Source organism: Pleurodeles waltl, chromosome 1_2 (genome assembly GCF_031143425.1).
Source record: "Pleurodeles waltl isolate 20211129_DDA chromosome 1_2, aPleWal1.hap1.20221129, whole genome shotgun sequence".
NCBI lineage: Eukaryota > Metazoa > Chordata > Amphibia > Caudata > Salamandridae > Pleurodeles > Pleurodeles waltl.
In genome coordinates this window covers 298155286-298172338 of record NC_090437.1, presented here as the reverse complement: position 1 = coordinate 298172338, position 17053 = coordinate 298155286, and the positions used below count along the sequence as shown (strand labels likewise).

At 45.1% G+C, this 17053-nt stretch overlaps 1 protein-coding gene across 1 annotated transcript in view; it reads right to left on the bottom strand.

Annotated features, from left to right (window-relative positions):
* Positions 1 to 3731: 3731 nt before the first annotated feature.
* Positions 3732 to 17053, bottom strand: part of LOC138254123 (broad substrate specificity ATP-binding cassette transporter ABCG2-like) — a 610690-nt gene continuing 597368 nt past the window's right edge. The window contains exons 16-17 of the mRNA XM_069205809.1: positions 4739 to 4767; positions 3732 to 3879 (exon numbers count right to left, since the gene is read on the bottom strand). Coding sequence (XP_069061910.1) covers positions 3732 to 3879; positions 4739 to 4767 — 177 coding nt within the window. The remainder of the gene's footprint in view (positions 3880 to 4738; positions 4768 to 17053) is intronic.

Genomic DNA, 17053 nt, shown 5'->3' with positions numbered 1-17053 from the left:
GACAAGGCTTCACCCTATAGCATGATGTCTGAGATAGATAACCTGGGGCAGATGTGTCATTATTTCATGCACTACAGTAAGTCACCTTGCTGCACTGCATGAAAGGGAAAGGGCAGGAATGTGTCATTTTTAACATGTTAATGTGTTTTGACGACCTTTTCTTGCACTGGCGCACAATGTCCTGCATTGAGACAATGCAGGTGCCCAAGCACCAGGGAGCAAGAGTGGCTGCGTTGCAGGCAAGATTGTTTTTGTGCAGGAAAGGGTACCTCAGAGGAAACAATGAGGAGGAATAAAGATATTTCTCCTTTTTGCGCCTCCCCTCGGAAAGCTTAACATTTGGCACATTATCAGGGTTACCAGTGTTATTAAGTCTGGAAATGTACCAAAATCCATGGTTGGATGCGTGGGAACACCCAGGCTCCACCCATGGAACGCCTTCCCAGGTTAGAGTAACACAAGGCAGCGATTTGCTCTGCCTTGCATTATTCCAATTCATCAAGCCATTCAGGACCACACAAGGTGGCCTTACATGGCTTGATAAATCTGACTTAGTTTTTATGTTGCCCTTGCGTAACACCGAGCACGGAGTAATTACTGTCAGGTGTTAGCCGCGGCGCCTACATGGCCGATCGGGATATTGTAGTCCTTTTGGACTACATATCCCATGACGCCTATCGGGGAAGAGGTCGCATAAAATTGCGCACATACAGGAAGTATTGTGCGTTATTCGTTTCCTAGAACCCAGTCGGATGGTCAACGAGGGATTGTTGACGGCATTTCCGAGGTTGAAATTTGCTTTCAGAGGAATAATTGTTCTCATCCGGTTTCCCTCAGAGACTGAGACATTCCCGATATCAGCGGGAGTCTCGAGTTATTTCCATGGGGAACCTGACACACGAAGGAGAGGTGGTAAGCGGTCATGCGATTCAGTGCCGGAATCCCTCGCCTTTCTTTTTGCTCATTATTTCAGTTCGACCAGGACACCGGTAACTTCCGAAGCACGGCGGTCCTTTATTTGAGTTACCAGTTACGCATGAACGATTGTCTTTAGAGCCAGAGAACATTTTATGTATGGCAGCGACACAAGGTTGATGTTTACTTTTGCGGGAATTGAACTGCCGGGACGATTTTTTTCTTTTCAATACGTAGTGAAGGAACACAGGGTTGTTCCTACAAATTGCGTGACTATAACATGAGGCTCAGTGTTTTAACTGAGTCATAGAAAGGAGTACGAGATAGGTTCTTATCGTCATTATTTTTCTTCCCTTTCTCTTCGTTTTGTTTCCTCATTATTTCATGACTATTTTGTATAAGAGTGGGTGTTGAGCAACCCATGAGAGTTTATTGGTGTCCGTAGTTGGCTTGTGGCATCCATCTATGATTCAGATGGAGCAAAGACAGGCGTTGGACTAGTTCTGCCCTCATGAGTTATGGGCAGGTACGGTCGTTGGTACTTTAGCGAGACATTACGAGAGTAGACAGGCAATGTGATATTAACACTGTGTATTCTTCTCTTTACAGATATCCCGTCCCTGCTGTTCCTTCCCCTTCCTTCCCTCACCTGATTACTCCAATGCACCGTGGTTTATATAGGTGACTTGGTGGTGTCAGGAGGTGGACCTTTATTTGCATCACACCGAGTCTGAGGAGCATCTACAGCGTGACAATTACCCCCAATCTTTCCCCCAGGGGGCAGAAAGATTGGTGCCCCATTTAGTTAGGGTGGGGGCAAAGCCATGCCCATGATGGACAGCTCCCACCCCTATATTTCAAAAAGAATCTTTCCCTGCGGTCTAGTGGGCTTTCTGCCCTTCCTGCTGAGCAGATGGTGGTAATAACCCCATCTGCCCACTTGAGGGGGCAGACAGACTGTTGCCCATTGGGCTGGGGGTGGGGGCATAGCCATGCCATTGTTGGGCGGGCCTCAACCCCTATATTTAAAATACATCCCTGGCTTCTAGTGGGCTTTCTGCCCCCAGGGGGCAGATCAAGGGTAATTATCCCATGCTGTCCCTAGTGGGCTTTCTGCCCCTCCATAGGGGTGGGGGGAGGCTTATCAGGGGTAATTACCCTGTCTGCCTCCCGAGGAGGGGGGAGACTCTTCCTCATTTACTTGGCGTAGAGGTATAGCCACACCCATGCTGGTCGGCCTTGACCCTAATATTTAAAAAGTAAAACATTCCTTTGTTTCAAGTAGGTTTTCTTCCCCCTCCCCACCCCTGGGAGGGCAGATTGGGGATTTCTACTCCAATCTGGCCCCCAGGAGGGACAAAAAGACTGTTGCATTATTTAGTTGGGTTGGGGGCATGGCCATGTCCATGGTTGGCAACATCAACCCCTATATGTTTTTTTTTTATTTCTAGCATCTAGTGAGCTTTCTGTCCCCTGGGGGGGGCAGATCTGGGTAATTGCCCCCATATGCCCTTGGGTGGGTGAGGGGGGGATAGTTTTCGTTTCACTTTTACTGCAAAGGTGTCAGCACACCCTGTGCACCAATCATCATTACAGTAAAAAACAAAAACAATTCCGGCTGCTCAGAAAGCTCTCCCCAAACAGCCTGATATTAAAAAAAAGGAGGGTCTTTACATACCTCCCAGTGTCTGCCAATGGCCAACACACACTGGGGAGGTAGGGCAGGTGTCATCTGTTGGCCAATACCCACACTTAGTCAACATTGTCCAGCAACACTACGACTGTTCTCCTATGGACTGCTCATAATTGTGGGAATAGGAGATGTGAAGTTGTATAATTGTATATATGGACAGAAGAAACCCCTTGTTTGAATGTCACAACAATATTACTGCTGGGGGAAGGAGGTGCTAGAGGTTCCTGAGAACGCACTAAGGCCCAGATTTATGTTAAAGTGGCACAGGGTGGTGCTGCGACAAAATTAGCAACACCGTGCTGCGCCACATTAGTAATGCAGAGGTGTGCTGTATTTAGAGGAATACAGCACACCCTTGCAATTCCCCCTGCGCTGGCGCTGAATTAAGCTGCCTAGCGCCAACGCAAGCATCCTTCTACCATGATGCATTCTGCAGCACACATAGAAGTACCAAAGCGTCATTTTGAATGATTGTTTATGTGCAGAAAGGTGTCCCTTCCTGTACGTAAACAATCTTCGTTGGCATTTTGCTTCTAGAATGCAGCACTCATAGAAAAAGCAAAAAATTTTAAGGAATAAAAGTATTCCTCCTCGTTTTGTCATGCTAACGCCGCACCTGGGGTGGCGTTAGTTTCTGGCGCTGCCTCAGGTTTACGACAACTCGTAAATCTGAGGCAGCGTCAAAAGCAATGGGTGTTGCAGTGGAACACCCATTGCACGCCCCTCTGATGCATGCAACCGCGTCGGACAGGGCCATATTTACAAGGAGGCGTAACGCCACAAAAAAGTGGTGTTACACCTCCTTGTAAATATGGAGCAATACTTAACGCCACAGGATTGTTACAAAAAGTGATGCTCCCGTGTCGCTAGGGGCTTTTAAATATGCCCCTAAGTGTGTGGTAAAATGCTCCAATAGAGCAAGCAGCTGGGATCTGCACATGGCAAGTCTGCTCAGCTTGGCACTCATGAAGCAGTTTAAGCCCTGCATTAGGTTAAAGTTACACAAGAGGCCATCTTTTTGTGTTAACCAGTAACTTGACATAATATCTTGAATGTCACAAAGAACCAAAATCAAACAATAGCTAAGCAAGCAATGTGTTTCACAGATTTATTAATGGAAAGCTTATGAAGACTTCTTCATGAAGTGCAATTTCAGATATGCAATTGTGAGAAAAATCAGGGAGAGACTTGCAAGAGCCACGAGATTGTACCACAGACCCCAGGTAGACACCTCAATGTCTTGCAGTTCCAAATAATCTTCTCCAGTGCACCTATAAGTAAACAAAACAAAGAATGAATGTTGGGCAAGGACATTCAATGTCACAACTATAAAAAGTGCACATGGGGCACAAATTGCACTACTTTGTAATTTAAAAACTAAAACTTAGTTCACTATTACCTGTTTATCACACGTGTGAGCCAAAGAATTTCCACAGGTGCCCCATCTTTTCTTTCGGGGGGAAGTTTTCTTTTACACCATTTGACCTCTATTATGTTTTTACATTTGTTTTTAATCATAATCCATTTGTCTCTTGCCTCCCCAAACAGCCCCTATGGAAAGATTTTTAGGACCCCTCTAAAATAATGTTTGCCATTTGGGCACTGCTGTCCTGCTAGTGAAAAAACAATTTTAGGCCATTATTTACAAGCAAGAGACCTCTTGAGACCATTTGTGGCAGCACCAGAAGTTAGGTACTTTCATTGGCCTTAAAGTCTTGCCAGACCTACTAATAATGGCATCTTTATTGTGGTCTGAACACTTTTCTAGCTGAAGTTTGTGTCCTTGGTCAAAATAGAAAAAGACTATTGCCCGTCGAGGCCTACAGAGGGTGAATTATAATTGTAGAAATGTGCAGTAAAGATGTATGTGCACAATTCTACCCTTTCTTCGTAATGATGTCATATATTGCTTTACCTAATGGAAATTACAACCAGCAAAGACTGGTCGTACTGAAGTGCAAAAGAATGTGGTAGCGTGATATAACAGGAGCGTAGCACTCCGGATAGCTGGACATCCTCCAATTTCTGTAGAAAACTCCATACACTAGAATCCACCAACTGAATTTCAATTAACAGTACTATCCTGTGAGGATTTGGGTGTATTATAGGTATGGCTGTGGTGCCTTACACTCACAAAAACTGTCTTGGGTACAGTCAGGCTTGTTTGAACAACCGTAATCTCAACCCTCGGTAGCAATGGCTTTGAGCAGGAAGGCTTGAACAAAGGAACTAGTGTAAAGCATTTAATATTACCAAACAACAAAATAAGAAAGCCACACAACACCAATTTATGAAAATAGATTATATTTTTATGAATTTTTAGAGGCCAAGATGTGCAAAATCCACCTACCGGAGGATTCCGGAGATACAGATTTTTAAAGAAATATTGGCCCTCATTCCGACCCTGGCGGTTTCAAACCGCCAGGGTGGAGGACCGCGGGAGCACCGCCGACAGGCCGGCGGTGCTCCAATGGGCATTCCGACCGCGGCGGTAAAGCCGCGGTCGGACCGGCAACACTGGCGGTCTCCCGCCAGTGTACCGCCGCCCATAGGAATCCTCCAAGGCGGCGCAGCTAGCTGCGCCGCCGAGGGGATTCCGACCCCCCCTACCGCCATCCAGTTCCCGGCGGTTCTCCCGCCGGGAACCGGATGGCGGTAGGGGGGGTCGTGGGGCCCCTGGGGGCCCCTGCAGTGCCCATGCCACTGGCATGGGCACTGCAGGGGCCCCCGTAAGAGGGCCCCTAAATGTATTTCACTGTCTGCTTCGCAGACAGTGAAATACGCGACGGGTGCAACTGCACCCGTCGCACAGCTTCCACTCCGCCGGCTCGATTCCGAGCCGGCTTCATCGTGGAAGCCTCTTTCCCGCTGGGCTGGCGGGCGGCCTGAAGGCGGCCGCCCGCCAGCCCAGCGGGAAAGTCAGAATCACCGCCGCGGTCTTTCGACCGCGGAACGGTATTCTGGCGGCCCCCGACAGGCCGGCGGCGACCGCCGCCAGCCAATGTCGGAATGAGGGCCATTATCTTTTAATCTAATCTCAAACAAGCAATGGCAACCGTAAAGTCTGAAAACTTTTCAAAAGTTTGTAAAAGTTTGGCTACTCCAACCACGCTTGGGTGGCCACACACCACAGGAGAAGGTCTGAAGATCTGGACAGTTACTTGGCCACCAGAGTATTTTCCAGTCCACTTCCAAACTTTACAGCACGACCGCATGAACTTCAATGGATTGGTCCTGATGCTGAGGAAACAGGAGATGAAGATGCTCAAAGATGCTCTCAGTGCTCTGCTCTCGACGGGGGTGCCTTTGCGGGTTATGCCTCGGTCCACGGGTCAGGTGGGGTGACTTTGGCCACAGAGGTTGGAGTCCCACAAAGCGCTCTTTGAGCCAGTAGAAGGCCAAGGACTGGCTGGACTATTGGTCTGCATACACAGTGGTCAAAGTGGTATTCTTTGGTGGAGGCTGGTGTCCCTCTTGGGTGACCAATTTGAACTCAATCAATACCCCCATGTCTGGTTTACTCGGGTGCAACTTTTGGCCATCAAGGATTGGTCTCTTGGGGTGCTCAGCAGAAGTGGGTGAAAATTCTTTCAAACTGGCTACTGACTTGCTGCTTTGGACTACTTCAGCTCTTTTGTCCCTTGAGCTGGTTCCAAGTGGTTAACCCACTGATCCTTGGAGTCACTTCTTTGGTCTGGAGCTGGGCCAGGAATATTTTACCCAAGCTACGAGCCCCAGGCACAGTCCTCTTTTCAGTAGGTAGCCCAAGGTGCAGCAAGTTCAGTCCAGCAGATAGTGCAGCCTGTCAGCAGGGCAGTCCTTCTTCGGTCCTTGTCCCAGTTTCGGTGTGATCTGAGGATCAGGGTGCCGGGGGTGACATATTTATTCTCAGAAAGTGCCCTCAGGAGATGATGCAGTCACTAGCCTATGGGCTACCAGGTCCCCTCTCTCTTGGTGATGACTTTCCGGCAATGTGTGGCATCTGACAATCCCAAAATGCACTATTCTACCCACTCCCAGGATGTCTGCACCTTTCCTCAGCTGCTTGGTGGCTGGTAGTCCACCCTAGGAGTGTGGCTACGTGTGGGCTTAAAGCTCCCAGGAAAACTGGTTTGGGCACTTGTCTCCCCTCTCTGTCCCTGTCGCCAGCATGTCTTACTGAACAAAGGGGCAGCCCTTCAGGAGTGGGATTGCCATTTGACCACCAAAGGCAACTTCACCTTTGAAGCTTGTCTTTTGGGCTAGCACCCAAAGAAGCATATTTACAAGCCCTGTGACCCTGCTGCGCTGCCCTATGCCACAGGGAAAGGGCAGAAATGCACTGAATTTACAATATACAGTGCATTTCTGACCTTTTGCCCTGTGCTGGTGCACAAATTGCTGCCTAGCACCAACGCAGGCACCCTTTCACCATGGTGCAAGGGTGACTGCGTTTTAGGTAGGATTGTTTTTGTGCAGGAAGGGGCACCTTACTCCACAAAAAACATTCAGAGTGTTAGTTTCCTCTTTCTTTAAAGATATTTCTCCTTGTTACACCTGCCCTGCAGAGGTGTACCGTTTTGATGCATTGCGAGGTTTACAGATTCTTGTAAACCTGGGAATGCATCAAAACCCATGGATGTTGCATGGGAACACCACAGCAATGCCCATGGTACGCCTCCCTGATGCAGTGTAAGGCAATGCAGTGACTTGCGCCACGTTGCCTTAAACCATATCTACAAGGCCGTGCAAAGTGGCTTTGTGTGGACTTGTAGAAATGGTTCTGCACTACGCGTCGCTGGTGTGTCACAATAAGTGATGCACTGTCGCGCACAGGCCTTGTAAATCTGCCCCTAAGTGGCTTCCTGTGAAGGGTAGTTAACACCTTGCCCTGCAGCAGGCTAGTCATTCATATTACTCCCCAGGTGGGAAGAATGCTGTCTGGTGGCCAATGACCATGTGAGGCACTGGACAACTGAGTCACAGAGTGGCAACTTTCTAAAAGTTGCATTTCTTTAATAGTGATATTATATTCAACTTTGGCATCAAGTCAGGTTTAATGTTACGATTAATTTGATACCTTACAGTACCCAGCAAGGTAGTCCCATTCAGAAGTTAGCCAGCCTGAGCAGTCAGCTGGTAACCCTGTGTCTGCCAATGGGGCTACAAGCAATTCCACACCAAAACGACAATTTAGAGGTGTTGCTGCTAAGATATATATACACATACATCATATATATATATAAAAAAATACATGTCCTACTTAATAATATATAGCTCCCTGCCTTGTGGCTACATAGGCCTTCCATGGGGGCAACTTACATATACTAAGTTAAGTGGCACCTTTGCTATTAGTCTAAATGGCAAAGTCAAACTAGCAGTGTGACAGCTTCTCTTCCAGTCTGCAGCAGCAGGCTAGGAACCATTTTGTACCTTGTGACACACAGAGTGGACCAAACAGTGCTGCAGCCCTGGGTGGACAGTGTGCCTTACATGTCCTGGCTACCATATCCTAGGGACTTATAAGTAAGTCAGTCCTTGCCATTTGGGGGGTAGCCAATTCAGCATACACTTGGTAAAATGTTAGAATACTGGCACTGAGGTCTGGTGAGCAGGCCTCTGTGCACTCTCAGAGTAAAAAAAACAGCAGCCTCAGTCCAAAAATGTGGTGGTGAACATGCAAAAAAAGGAATTTCCTTACATATCCCTATGACAGATGTAATTCCGCCTGTGTATTCTACTCCATATTTATAATTTCATCTGAAACTGGAGGATTTTCAGTTGCCACTGAACTTTAAATCATGTTTAGGTGTTGTATTTGTAGCTGCAGTACTGCAAAATTCATCACACTTATTTGCTCATTGACACTAAATTTAGACTTAATAACAACTCAGTTCATTGGAGCAGCAATGTAACCAGATCAGTGTATTACAAATGGATTCAAAGAGGTTTCTACATAAGCATGTGAGTATGGTTTCCAGTATATTGTTTCATTATACATTCAGCTCAACAATGGAACTCATGATCAATATTATTTTGCAAAAGACCTTCTAAACCTTCTTCAGGACAGCACACAATAACATGTTATTCTTTTCTCATTTTTAGTTCTGACTATGAAAATGTTGACATTTGGGACTTCTTTGGGCTGAATGGTACAACCAGTCCCTCGCATTACGAGTGCTTCATAGAAGAAAGCCTGAAATATGAATTAAAACTCTCCTTTGGGAAGGGAGGCCCCTTTTGAGAAAGTGTACAGTTACATCTGAGATTGTTTTCAGGTCACATCGCTTAAACTTTCATGTATCTTGAGTAATTTGCTAAAAGGCCCAAGAATCCCACTGGCCAACAGCATTTACATGTTTAGAAAATTCAAAACACTGAATATGATGATGAAAAATGCATCTACTGCGTTGAAAAGAGACTGGGGGCAAAAACAGCACCGAGACCTCTAATTTGCCATAGAGCAAATGAAGAGGTCCACAAACATTGGGTCTATGAAAGATAGGACCTCAACCAAAAATGACCACTTTAATTTGAGCAAGTACTTTCGTGGCAATTGTTATTTAGCATTCAATTCAAAATCTATTTCTACAGTGCTCTTCAACCTACGAAATATCTATCAAAATCCGTGTGAAACATTTATAGAATTCTACTATATTTCTGAATGTTAGGCAAATATTTTGAAAAAGATGTCATCCCATTTTATACAAGTAAAACATTGAGTGCTATAATACAAAATTATCAGAAACAATGTCTTGTTCAACATATGCATAAAAACTATAGAACGGCTCTGGAGAGTGGGAAAGTTGGTAAAACCTGCTTTATTATTTAAGCAAAAAAAAGCTCACATTATGGGGGTTATTCCAACTTTGGAGGAGGTGTTAATCCGTCCCAAAAGTGACGGAAAAGTGACGGATTTACCACCAGCCGTATTACGAGTCCATTATATCCTATGGAACTCGTAATACGGCTGGTGGTATATCCGTCACTTTACCGTCACTTTTGGGACGGATTAACACTCCTCCAAAGTTGGAATAACCCCCTATGTCCTTTGTTACAAGCCATAAATGCTACCTTGCCCCTAAATATTAGGCTAATACATTATGGACCAAATTTACAAGAAATTGACGCTTTGGCTCCGATGTGTCAGATTTCTTGTGCTGCCTAAGAATTCCCTAAGGATGCCGTTAATGTGCTGTATTTACACACAGAGCTCCATGGCACATGTCCTCACAGATGAATCTGAAATTCTGACACATCTGTTGGCAGTAACCTGATGCATTGCTGGACTAGTGTCAAAAAATTACGCTACTCCAGCAATGTGTGGAGGACTCCTATAGGAAAAAGCCCTGCGTCAGTTTAACACCTGGTCTGAGCAGGCGCAGTTTTTTTGACGCAGTGAAGTCGCAGAATGCTGCACTGAAATGTTGTAAATTTCACTGCGTCAGTTGTGCGTGTTGTCTTTTTTGCTTGGGAACACCTACCTCGCATATCATTACTGCTAACTGGCACCCAGGGGTGAAACGTCTGACGCTAGAGGCATCTAGTGTCATTTTGTAGCTTTGGAGTTGTTTTTCTGCTGCCACAGTGTAAAACTAATGATGCTGCGCCAGCTCAAGGGCCTTCTAAATAAACCCCTATGTACTTTGAGCTTGCCCTACCCTCTTGACAACACAACCCATTCCTATTTCTGTCTGACTGTGTTGCACCTTACCTTCTACCCAGTTCTCTGTCCTGGACCCCATCACATTTTTTTCTGGGGTTACCAATCCTTTGCTTTTCCTACAGACAATTTTTTTTTTTTTAACTTACTGTACATAAAGGTTTTCTGACAAGTGCATCGGCCACTGTCTTCCTCCTGACTTTCTGGTCATTGTTGAGATTGAGCCTATCCACACAGGACCCTAATATCATATCAATTAGCTCATATCACTCAATGTACATGCAACTTTTCTTAACAAGGAAAACAGTCAGTCATGGTGTTATTTCTGAACACCTCCTTCAAATGACCTTTTTTTTCGACCCCTGCAATGGCATTGATCGCTTGAAAATTCAACCCCATTCTGCTAAAAGAGAAAGTTGCTCATTTGGTACCTTCATGCTTCTTTGCCAGCATTTGCCTTGTGCAGGCCCCTGCAGTCCCTCCTCTTCCTATTCTGTGAATCTGTCAACCTTTGTCTTTTAACAGATCCATACCAGATGAGTCCAGTGGCTCTAGATGCTACAGTGTAATGTGGTGCTGGTTAGGCAGTAGCATCCCATTACTCAGAAAGGACAAAATGTGCCAGCTTGAATAGGTCCCCGGCCATGCCACACTCTAAGGTGTCAATTTGATGGTTTTAAGCAGAGCTAGGCACATTGAGACAATTTACCTAGTAATGTGATACAAATAAATAACTAAATAAATAAATAAAGTACCCTGTTGCTGGTGCTTCTCACAAACCTACCTCTGAAATCTCTTAAATCCTCATGCTTCCTACCTTAAATTCCTAACACCTCCTCTTCCATTGTACTTTTACATTTCCCAGTGAAACCTTTCAGGTCTAATATTATTACCAACTTACTGCATCTAGAATGTTTTCACCAAGACGGCAGTATGGATGATTTTTTTCATGTGTGCTGAAGAGACTTCTGTTGGACAGAGTGACACAAAAATGCGATCCTCTTAAACCTGACCTAAAAGATTGACACTGACTTGGATTGCTACTTGAAAGTCTCTTCTGCTTCAAACACCCAGTGCCTCAAACACTGCCTGCACATCATCCAAATCCGGTTGTCCAGCACCCACCAGACTCTAAACCTAACCAAGATTTCTGTTATTAGGCAAGAACCACAGGCTCAATACCAGGAACCTTGATGGATTCTAATCCTAATTTTCCATAAATTGCACGGCCATTGGGTTCACTCTTAACACCAACCTCCCCGCTCAAAGAACACACTGCCAAAAACACAAAGCTGGCCCGATACCTGCTGTATCTTCTAAAGAATTTGAAACTGTTCCTTCCAGAAAGCGATTGCAGAGCTCCTGTTCAGTTCAACGTACTACTGCATCTGGATGAAGCTCAGACCCCGCTCCATGGCCTCCCAGATTCCCCATACTTGCACTATTTAAGAGCATCTTCATACAGGGCCTGAAGAAATGATGACATAACTCCCATTGTGGTGGAACTCCGGTGGCTCTCCTTGCCGGCCCACACCATCTTTAAAACCAGCAGCATCATTTCACAAATAAAGCACAACCAGAGCCTTCCAAATCTTGCAGACAATGCCACCATTTCTTGTCACTCTCGACACACCTTCAGCCAGAACACCGGTCTTGAGACTAAGAAGGGTAAACAAAAAAACAAGGCAGCAGGCATTTGCCATCAATGCACTGAAGGCCTGGAACAAAAGCAGACTGCCCCAACCATGCTCTAAGTTACAAAACAGCTGAAGCCTCACCTCTTCAAAGAACACTACATCACAATGCATTACCCGTCCACAACCCAGCTACCTCTCCTACCACTCAGTGACTTTTTGCTTGTCTTTGACACTGTACAGCTCTCCGTTACCTTTTGGCTATAGACAATATCATATTTATACATATATTAAGTTGAAAGCATTAAAAAATCTCCTAGCAATATTACTAGCTTACACCATTTTTATGATATTGTATGCAATAGATTTTAATAGCTATTATCAAATAAAACATTTGTTTATAATAAACAGGAGCTCGCAATCCCTGTATAAAAGCCTATTTCTGTTTTCTTCATTACAGCTGAGCTTTGATATTTGAAGTCATCTGTAATAATGAAGTGATGTGTTGGTGTACTTGTGATAACCTATTACGTTTGAGGCAGCAGCAGTGGTGAAAGGTAGATCAAAGAGCACCATTGCAACTGCAGTGTAAACAATGAAAACTGAAAACGTTTTCTTTTATGATCTGTTTTACTAAAATGAGAATTAACCAGCATAAAGGAGATATTTAAGGGAGTTTATATTTTGCATTCTATTGTTTATTACAGAAAGGACAGAATCTCACTGCAGGTTTATATTCCGTGCGACACCATGTTTTAATCCAACTTAAAATAATTAAACTGACTCTAATACTTTTGCAACAAATTACTGAGTGCTTGTTGTTTTTTTAATTTCATACTACAGATTCTGCTTTTATAATCCGTGTCTGCAACCATAATACATCGTTCCCATAAAAGATCAAGGCCAAACACAGTTTGTTGTAGGAGTGATGGTGTGACCATGTGTTATAAGGAATAAAATACTTTCTGCCATATGTTATGAGGCTATTGCAAGTCACCTCAGGGTTCCATGACCGCAATAAGGGACTCACCCTTCAGTCTCATTTCTCTGTATGGTCACACAACTTCTCAATTTCAAGCAATATTCTTATAATGTACGTCATGGGGCCCTATATCCTTTAGTTAATGAGCATAACACGTTGCTGAATGAACCAATGGAACTCTGAAAAGTATGAAAAATGTAACCACCTCTGTTTTTACTACTGCCAAACATAAAGAATAAAACAAGATTATCAGCATTTCTTTCTGCTGAAGGGCTTAAATATAAGGAGTTCTGTTTACAGAAGAACAAAAGACTGGATTTTACTGTCAGATATTTTATTATGTTTTAATAGGTCCCTACCTACGCTTTCCTATTTGTGGCTTGTGCGAGTTCTTTTTCTTGCTAATCTTGTGTGGAGCATTATTGATTTTCAGGCACTTTCCCGTTGCTCAGTACATTTTTTAAAAAGGAGTGTGGGTCTGCTAGAGCCCTCCCCTTTGGAACTTGGGAACGACCATCTTGAGGGAATGTGGGCAGTTTGTAATTGAGCCCGCAGCTCTTATTCAGGAGAAGATGCGGTAGCGCCTAATGCAAGCCCATCTGCGCCCGTCTGCATCTGTTAGGGTCCGGGGGCCTGAGGTTATGTCCCTTTTAGGCCCATCCTGGCCCGTATTTCTTACTCCTCTCACGCCCTCCTCTCAGTGGCAGGAAGACAGGGGTGTGAGCATAGGGTTGGGGTTAACCCAGAAAATTTAGAAGGCTGGAGTTGGGAATATTGCAATTGGTCACCCAGGGCACCATCTAATACCACTTTTCCTCATACCATACCACAGGTGGTGCGAGAAAGCCACAAAAATGAAGAGGTTGTCATTACTAATGCTTTGATTTGATCAATGCGTGCTCTCTGGTCAAACATAAGACCGAAATAGAAGATTTGATCATCCATCATAATTTAGATTGCCATTTTATTACCAAAACTTGGGCTAGAGAAGAATCTAGTCCTGATTTTATAGCAGCCACTCCATTTGGATATTCATTTCTAAGACTGGATAGAATTACAGGTAGAGGAGGTGGGCTGGCGATAATTTTTAAGTCCATCTTCTGCTGTCAGTGGGAAGCCATAAACGCTGCATCAGAGATTTGTGAGGGTGTCTGCTTAAAAATACGTCATAAAAATACTATGCTGTTTGAGGGATTGTTGGTCTACCGACCTCCGGGATCCTACTCCACTTTTCTGCATCACTGGTCATCCATAATCAAGCCAATAACTATGACTTCTATAAATGTATTGTACTGGAGGACTTCAACATTCACTTTGATGATAGTCAGGACCCTCATATCAATAGGTTCCTGAGTCTCCTGGCGAAGTTTGACTGGAAATTAAAAGTTATGACAGCCACTCATAGGGCGGACCACCTACTCAATAGGATATTTGCCCGTCATAATTATCTTGTTTTTCTACAAAATAGGGCTCCGGACTGGACCGACCACCATCTCCTTACTTTTAGACTGACAAATCTTTCATCCCCTCAGGATGTCAGTCCTTCAATGAAACCAGTTAGACATTGGAACAGCACTAAGGATCAACAATTAAGACCAGCATTGGTTTCAGGCTGGGAAGCAGCAAAGAAACTCTCTTTGTCGACTACAGACAGATTCAATCAGAGGGTCAAGATAGCTATTGATCAGTTGGCCCCTCTCAGAACTCCTTGCTTTTTAGGGAAGAAAAAGGTTAGTTGCCCCTTACACCATTTCTGTGACTGCCTGTTTGTGGATTCCTTGTCTGGGTCAGTTTGACAGTTGGGCTGGTTGCACCTCACACTAGACAGTGACACAAAGGGAGCTGGGGTGTAGCCTGCATATCCTGATGAGCCATCTGTGCTAGGAGAGAGGGGAGGAGTGGTCACTTACACCTGACAGGGCTGTGCCTGCCTCTGGGGCCTGGCCTGGGCAAGGCAGGATTTAACAATCAAGAGAGACTTTGCTTTAAAGTAGGCCTACTTCAAAAGAGAAAATGGGTATAAGAAGGGCACCCAAAACCACAGACTTTAGAACACTTCTGGAAACCAAGAGGAACCTCTGCCTGGAGAAGAGCTGAGAGCTGAGGAAGAAGAGCTGCCTTGCCTGTGACTGTGCTTTGTGGAGCTATCCTGCAGTTGCTGCTTCTGCCAGAGTAAGAGGGCAAAGACTTTGTGTGCCTTTCATCTTGTCAAGATCTCCAAGGGCTTGATTTAGAGCTTGCCTCCTGTTGTTTGAAGTCTCAGGGACAGCAAAGACTTCTCTCTGCCAGCACCTTGAGTCTCTGGAGAGACTCCTATCCTGCCAAGTGGTGCCTATCTAGTTCCTGGGTCCCTGAAAGGAGAAGCTGGCAGCCTAAGAGGAAGAAATCCACGCACAGAACGCCTTGCAGGGAAAAGATCGATGCAACTCCGACCTGCGGCTGAAAAATCGACGCGCCGCCAGCTTCACGGATGAGAATCGACACTTGCCTGCAACGCGACCCAAAGATCAACACCTGGGTCTGGAGAAAAGACGCACAGCATCGCTGACGGAGGCTGGTGAGATCGCAGCCTGCGCTCCGTGGTTTTCCAATCATCGTGCAGGTGGGCGTGTAAAAACAATGCAAGGCCTGCCCAGACCCGAGAGTGCTGGCCGGATCGACGCATCGCTCTCCTACGGAGAGAAGAAATGACGTGCCTGACCTGACGAAAGGAGAAACGACGCAAGATCTCGCTCATGAGTGAAATTGATGCATTGCAAGCCCTTTTTGATGCACACTTGCCCGTGCAGGTTTTTTTCGACGCACCCAAGGTGCATTTTCATGCTCACAGTGTTAGTGTGTGTTTAAAATTACATGAAAACTCTCTTTTTGCATTTTTATTGATAACGTGACTTGTGTATTGTGGATTTTTGTCATTTTGGCCTTGTTTTGTTTAGATAAATATTTTCTATTTTTAAACCTGTGTTGTGTCAATTTGTAGTGTTTTCATTAAGTTACTGTGTGTGTTGGTACAAATACTTTACACCTAGCACTCTGAAGCTAAGCCTACTGCTTGAGCCAAGCTACCAAGGGAGTGAGCGGGGGTTAGCTGAGGGTGATTCTCTTTTACCCTGATTAGAGTGAGGGTCCTTGCTTGCACAAGGGGTAACCTGACTGCCAACCAAAGACCCCATTTCTAAGAAGTAGGCTAACCATCTTCTCTCCTAAGGGTCCCTGCGCCTCTGGCCCCACCTCAAGAGCCATTCCTTCTGCCCCTTAGATCTCCCTTACACACAAATCCCCTTTACCTCTCTGCACCCCTCCCTCCTGTGGATATCACACCATTTTTTCCTTCTATTAGCCAATCACCAATCTTTAAGCATTTGATTCTGTTTTTCTTTCCAAGTGTTCTTTTACATGCTTTTCCCACTCTGGTTATTCTCCCTTTACTCTCTAGGGCTAAAAACACTGCTTTTCACACACCCTCTTCACACAAACTTTTTCATGCCCTCCATTTGTCTTGCAATGCACATTTCTACTCTATATACCTGCAACAACCCTCATTGCAAAATCCTTTGATTCTCTGCCCTATACTATCTGGTGTCTGCCCACTTCAACCCTATCTGCTGTTGAATCCAACTTTCTTTCGCTACTTGGGGGTTTGTATTACTGAGTCTTTCTTGTCTTTCTGTCCTCTCAGTTCTCTGATGATTCAACTTGCTGCTCTCTACCTGTTACTCTCTGCCTTGGCCAAGAGGTGGTGCACCAGTGTCTGACTCAACACCTCTCCCGCAGCCTACGAGGATGTCCTCTGCCCACTCCCTCCTGTCCTGTCGTACACTGGTGGTACCCCAGCCTGCTCACCTTTCTCTTATTTGTGATCTACCCTGGTTGTTAACCCTACATTCGCTCTCCTCAGCTGTACTCAACTTTTCTTGAAAACATTACCTTTCAAAGTAATATTTTATGCCTCACATTCGTCTTCTTCAGGCTTCAATGCCCCCCTCTCTTCTCTGAAATTTTCCGCAAGCTCAGTAGCCATGCCAAAAACCTCATTCTCTAATTACCAATGGCTACACTGTTGTCACATTTAGTATGTACTTCATCTTCCACCACCCTCCTCCTCCTCCTCCTCAACCATGAAAATCTATTTCAGTTGCCTAGTGTTGCAAGGCCAGCTCCTTGAGAAGGAGGTTCCCGCCTCACCA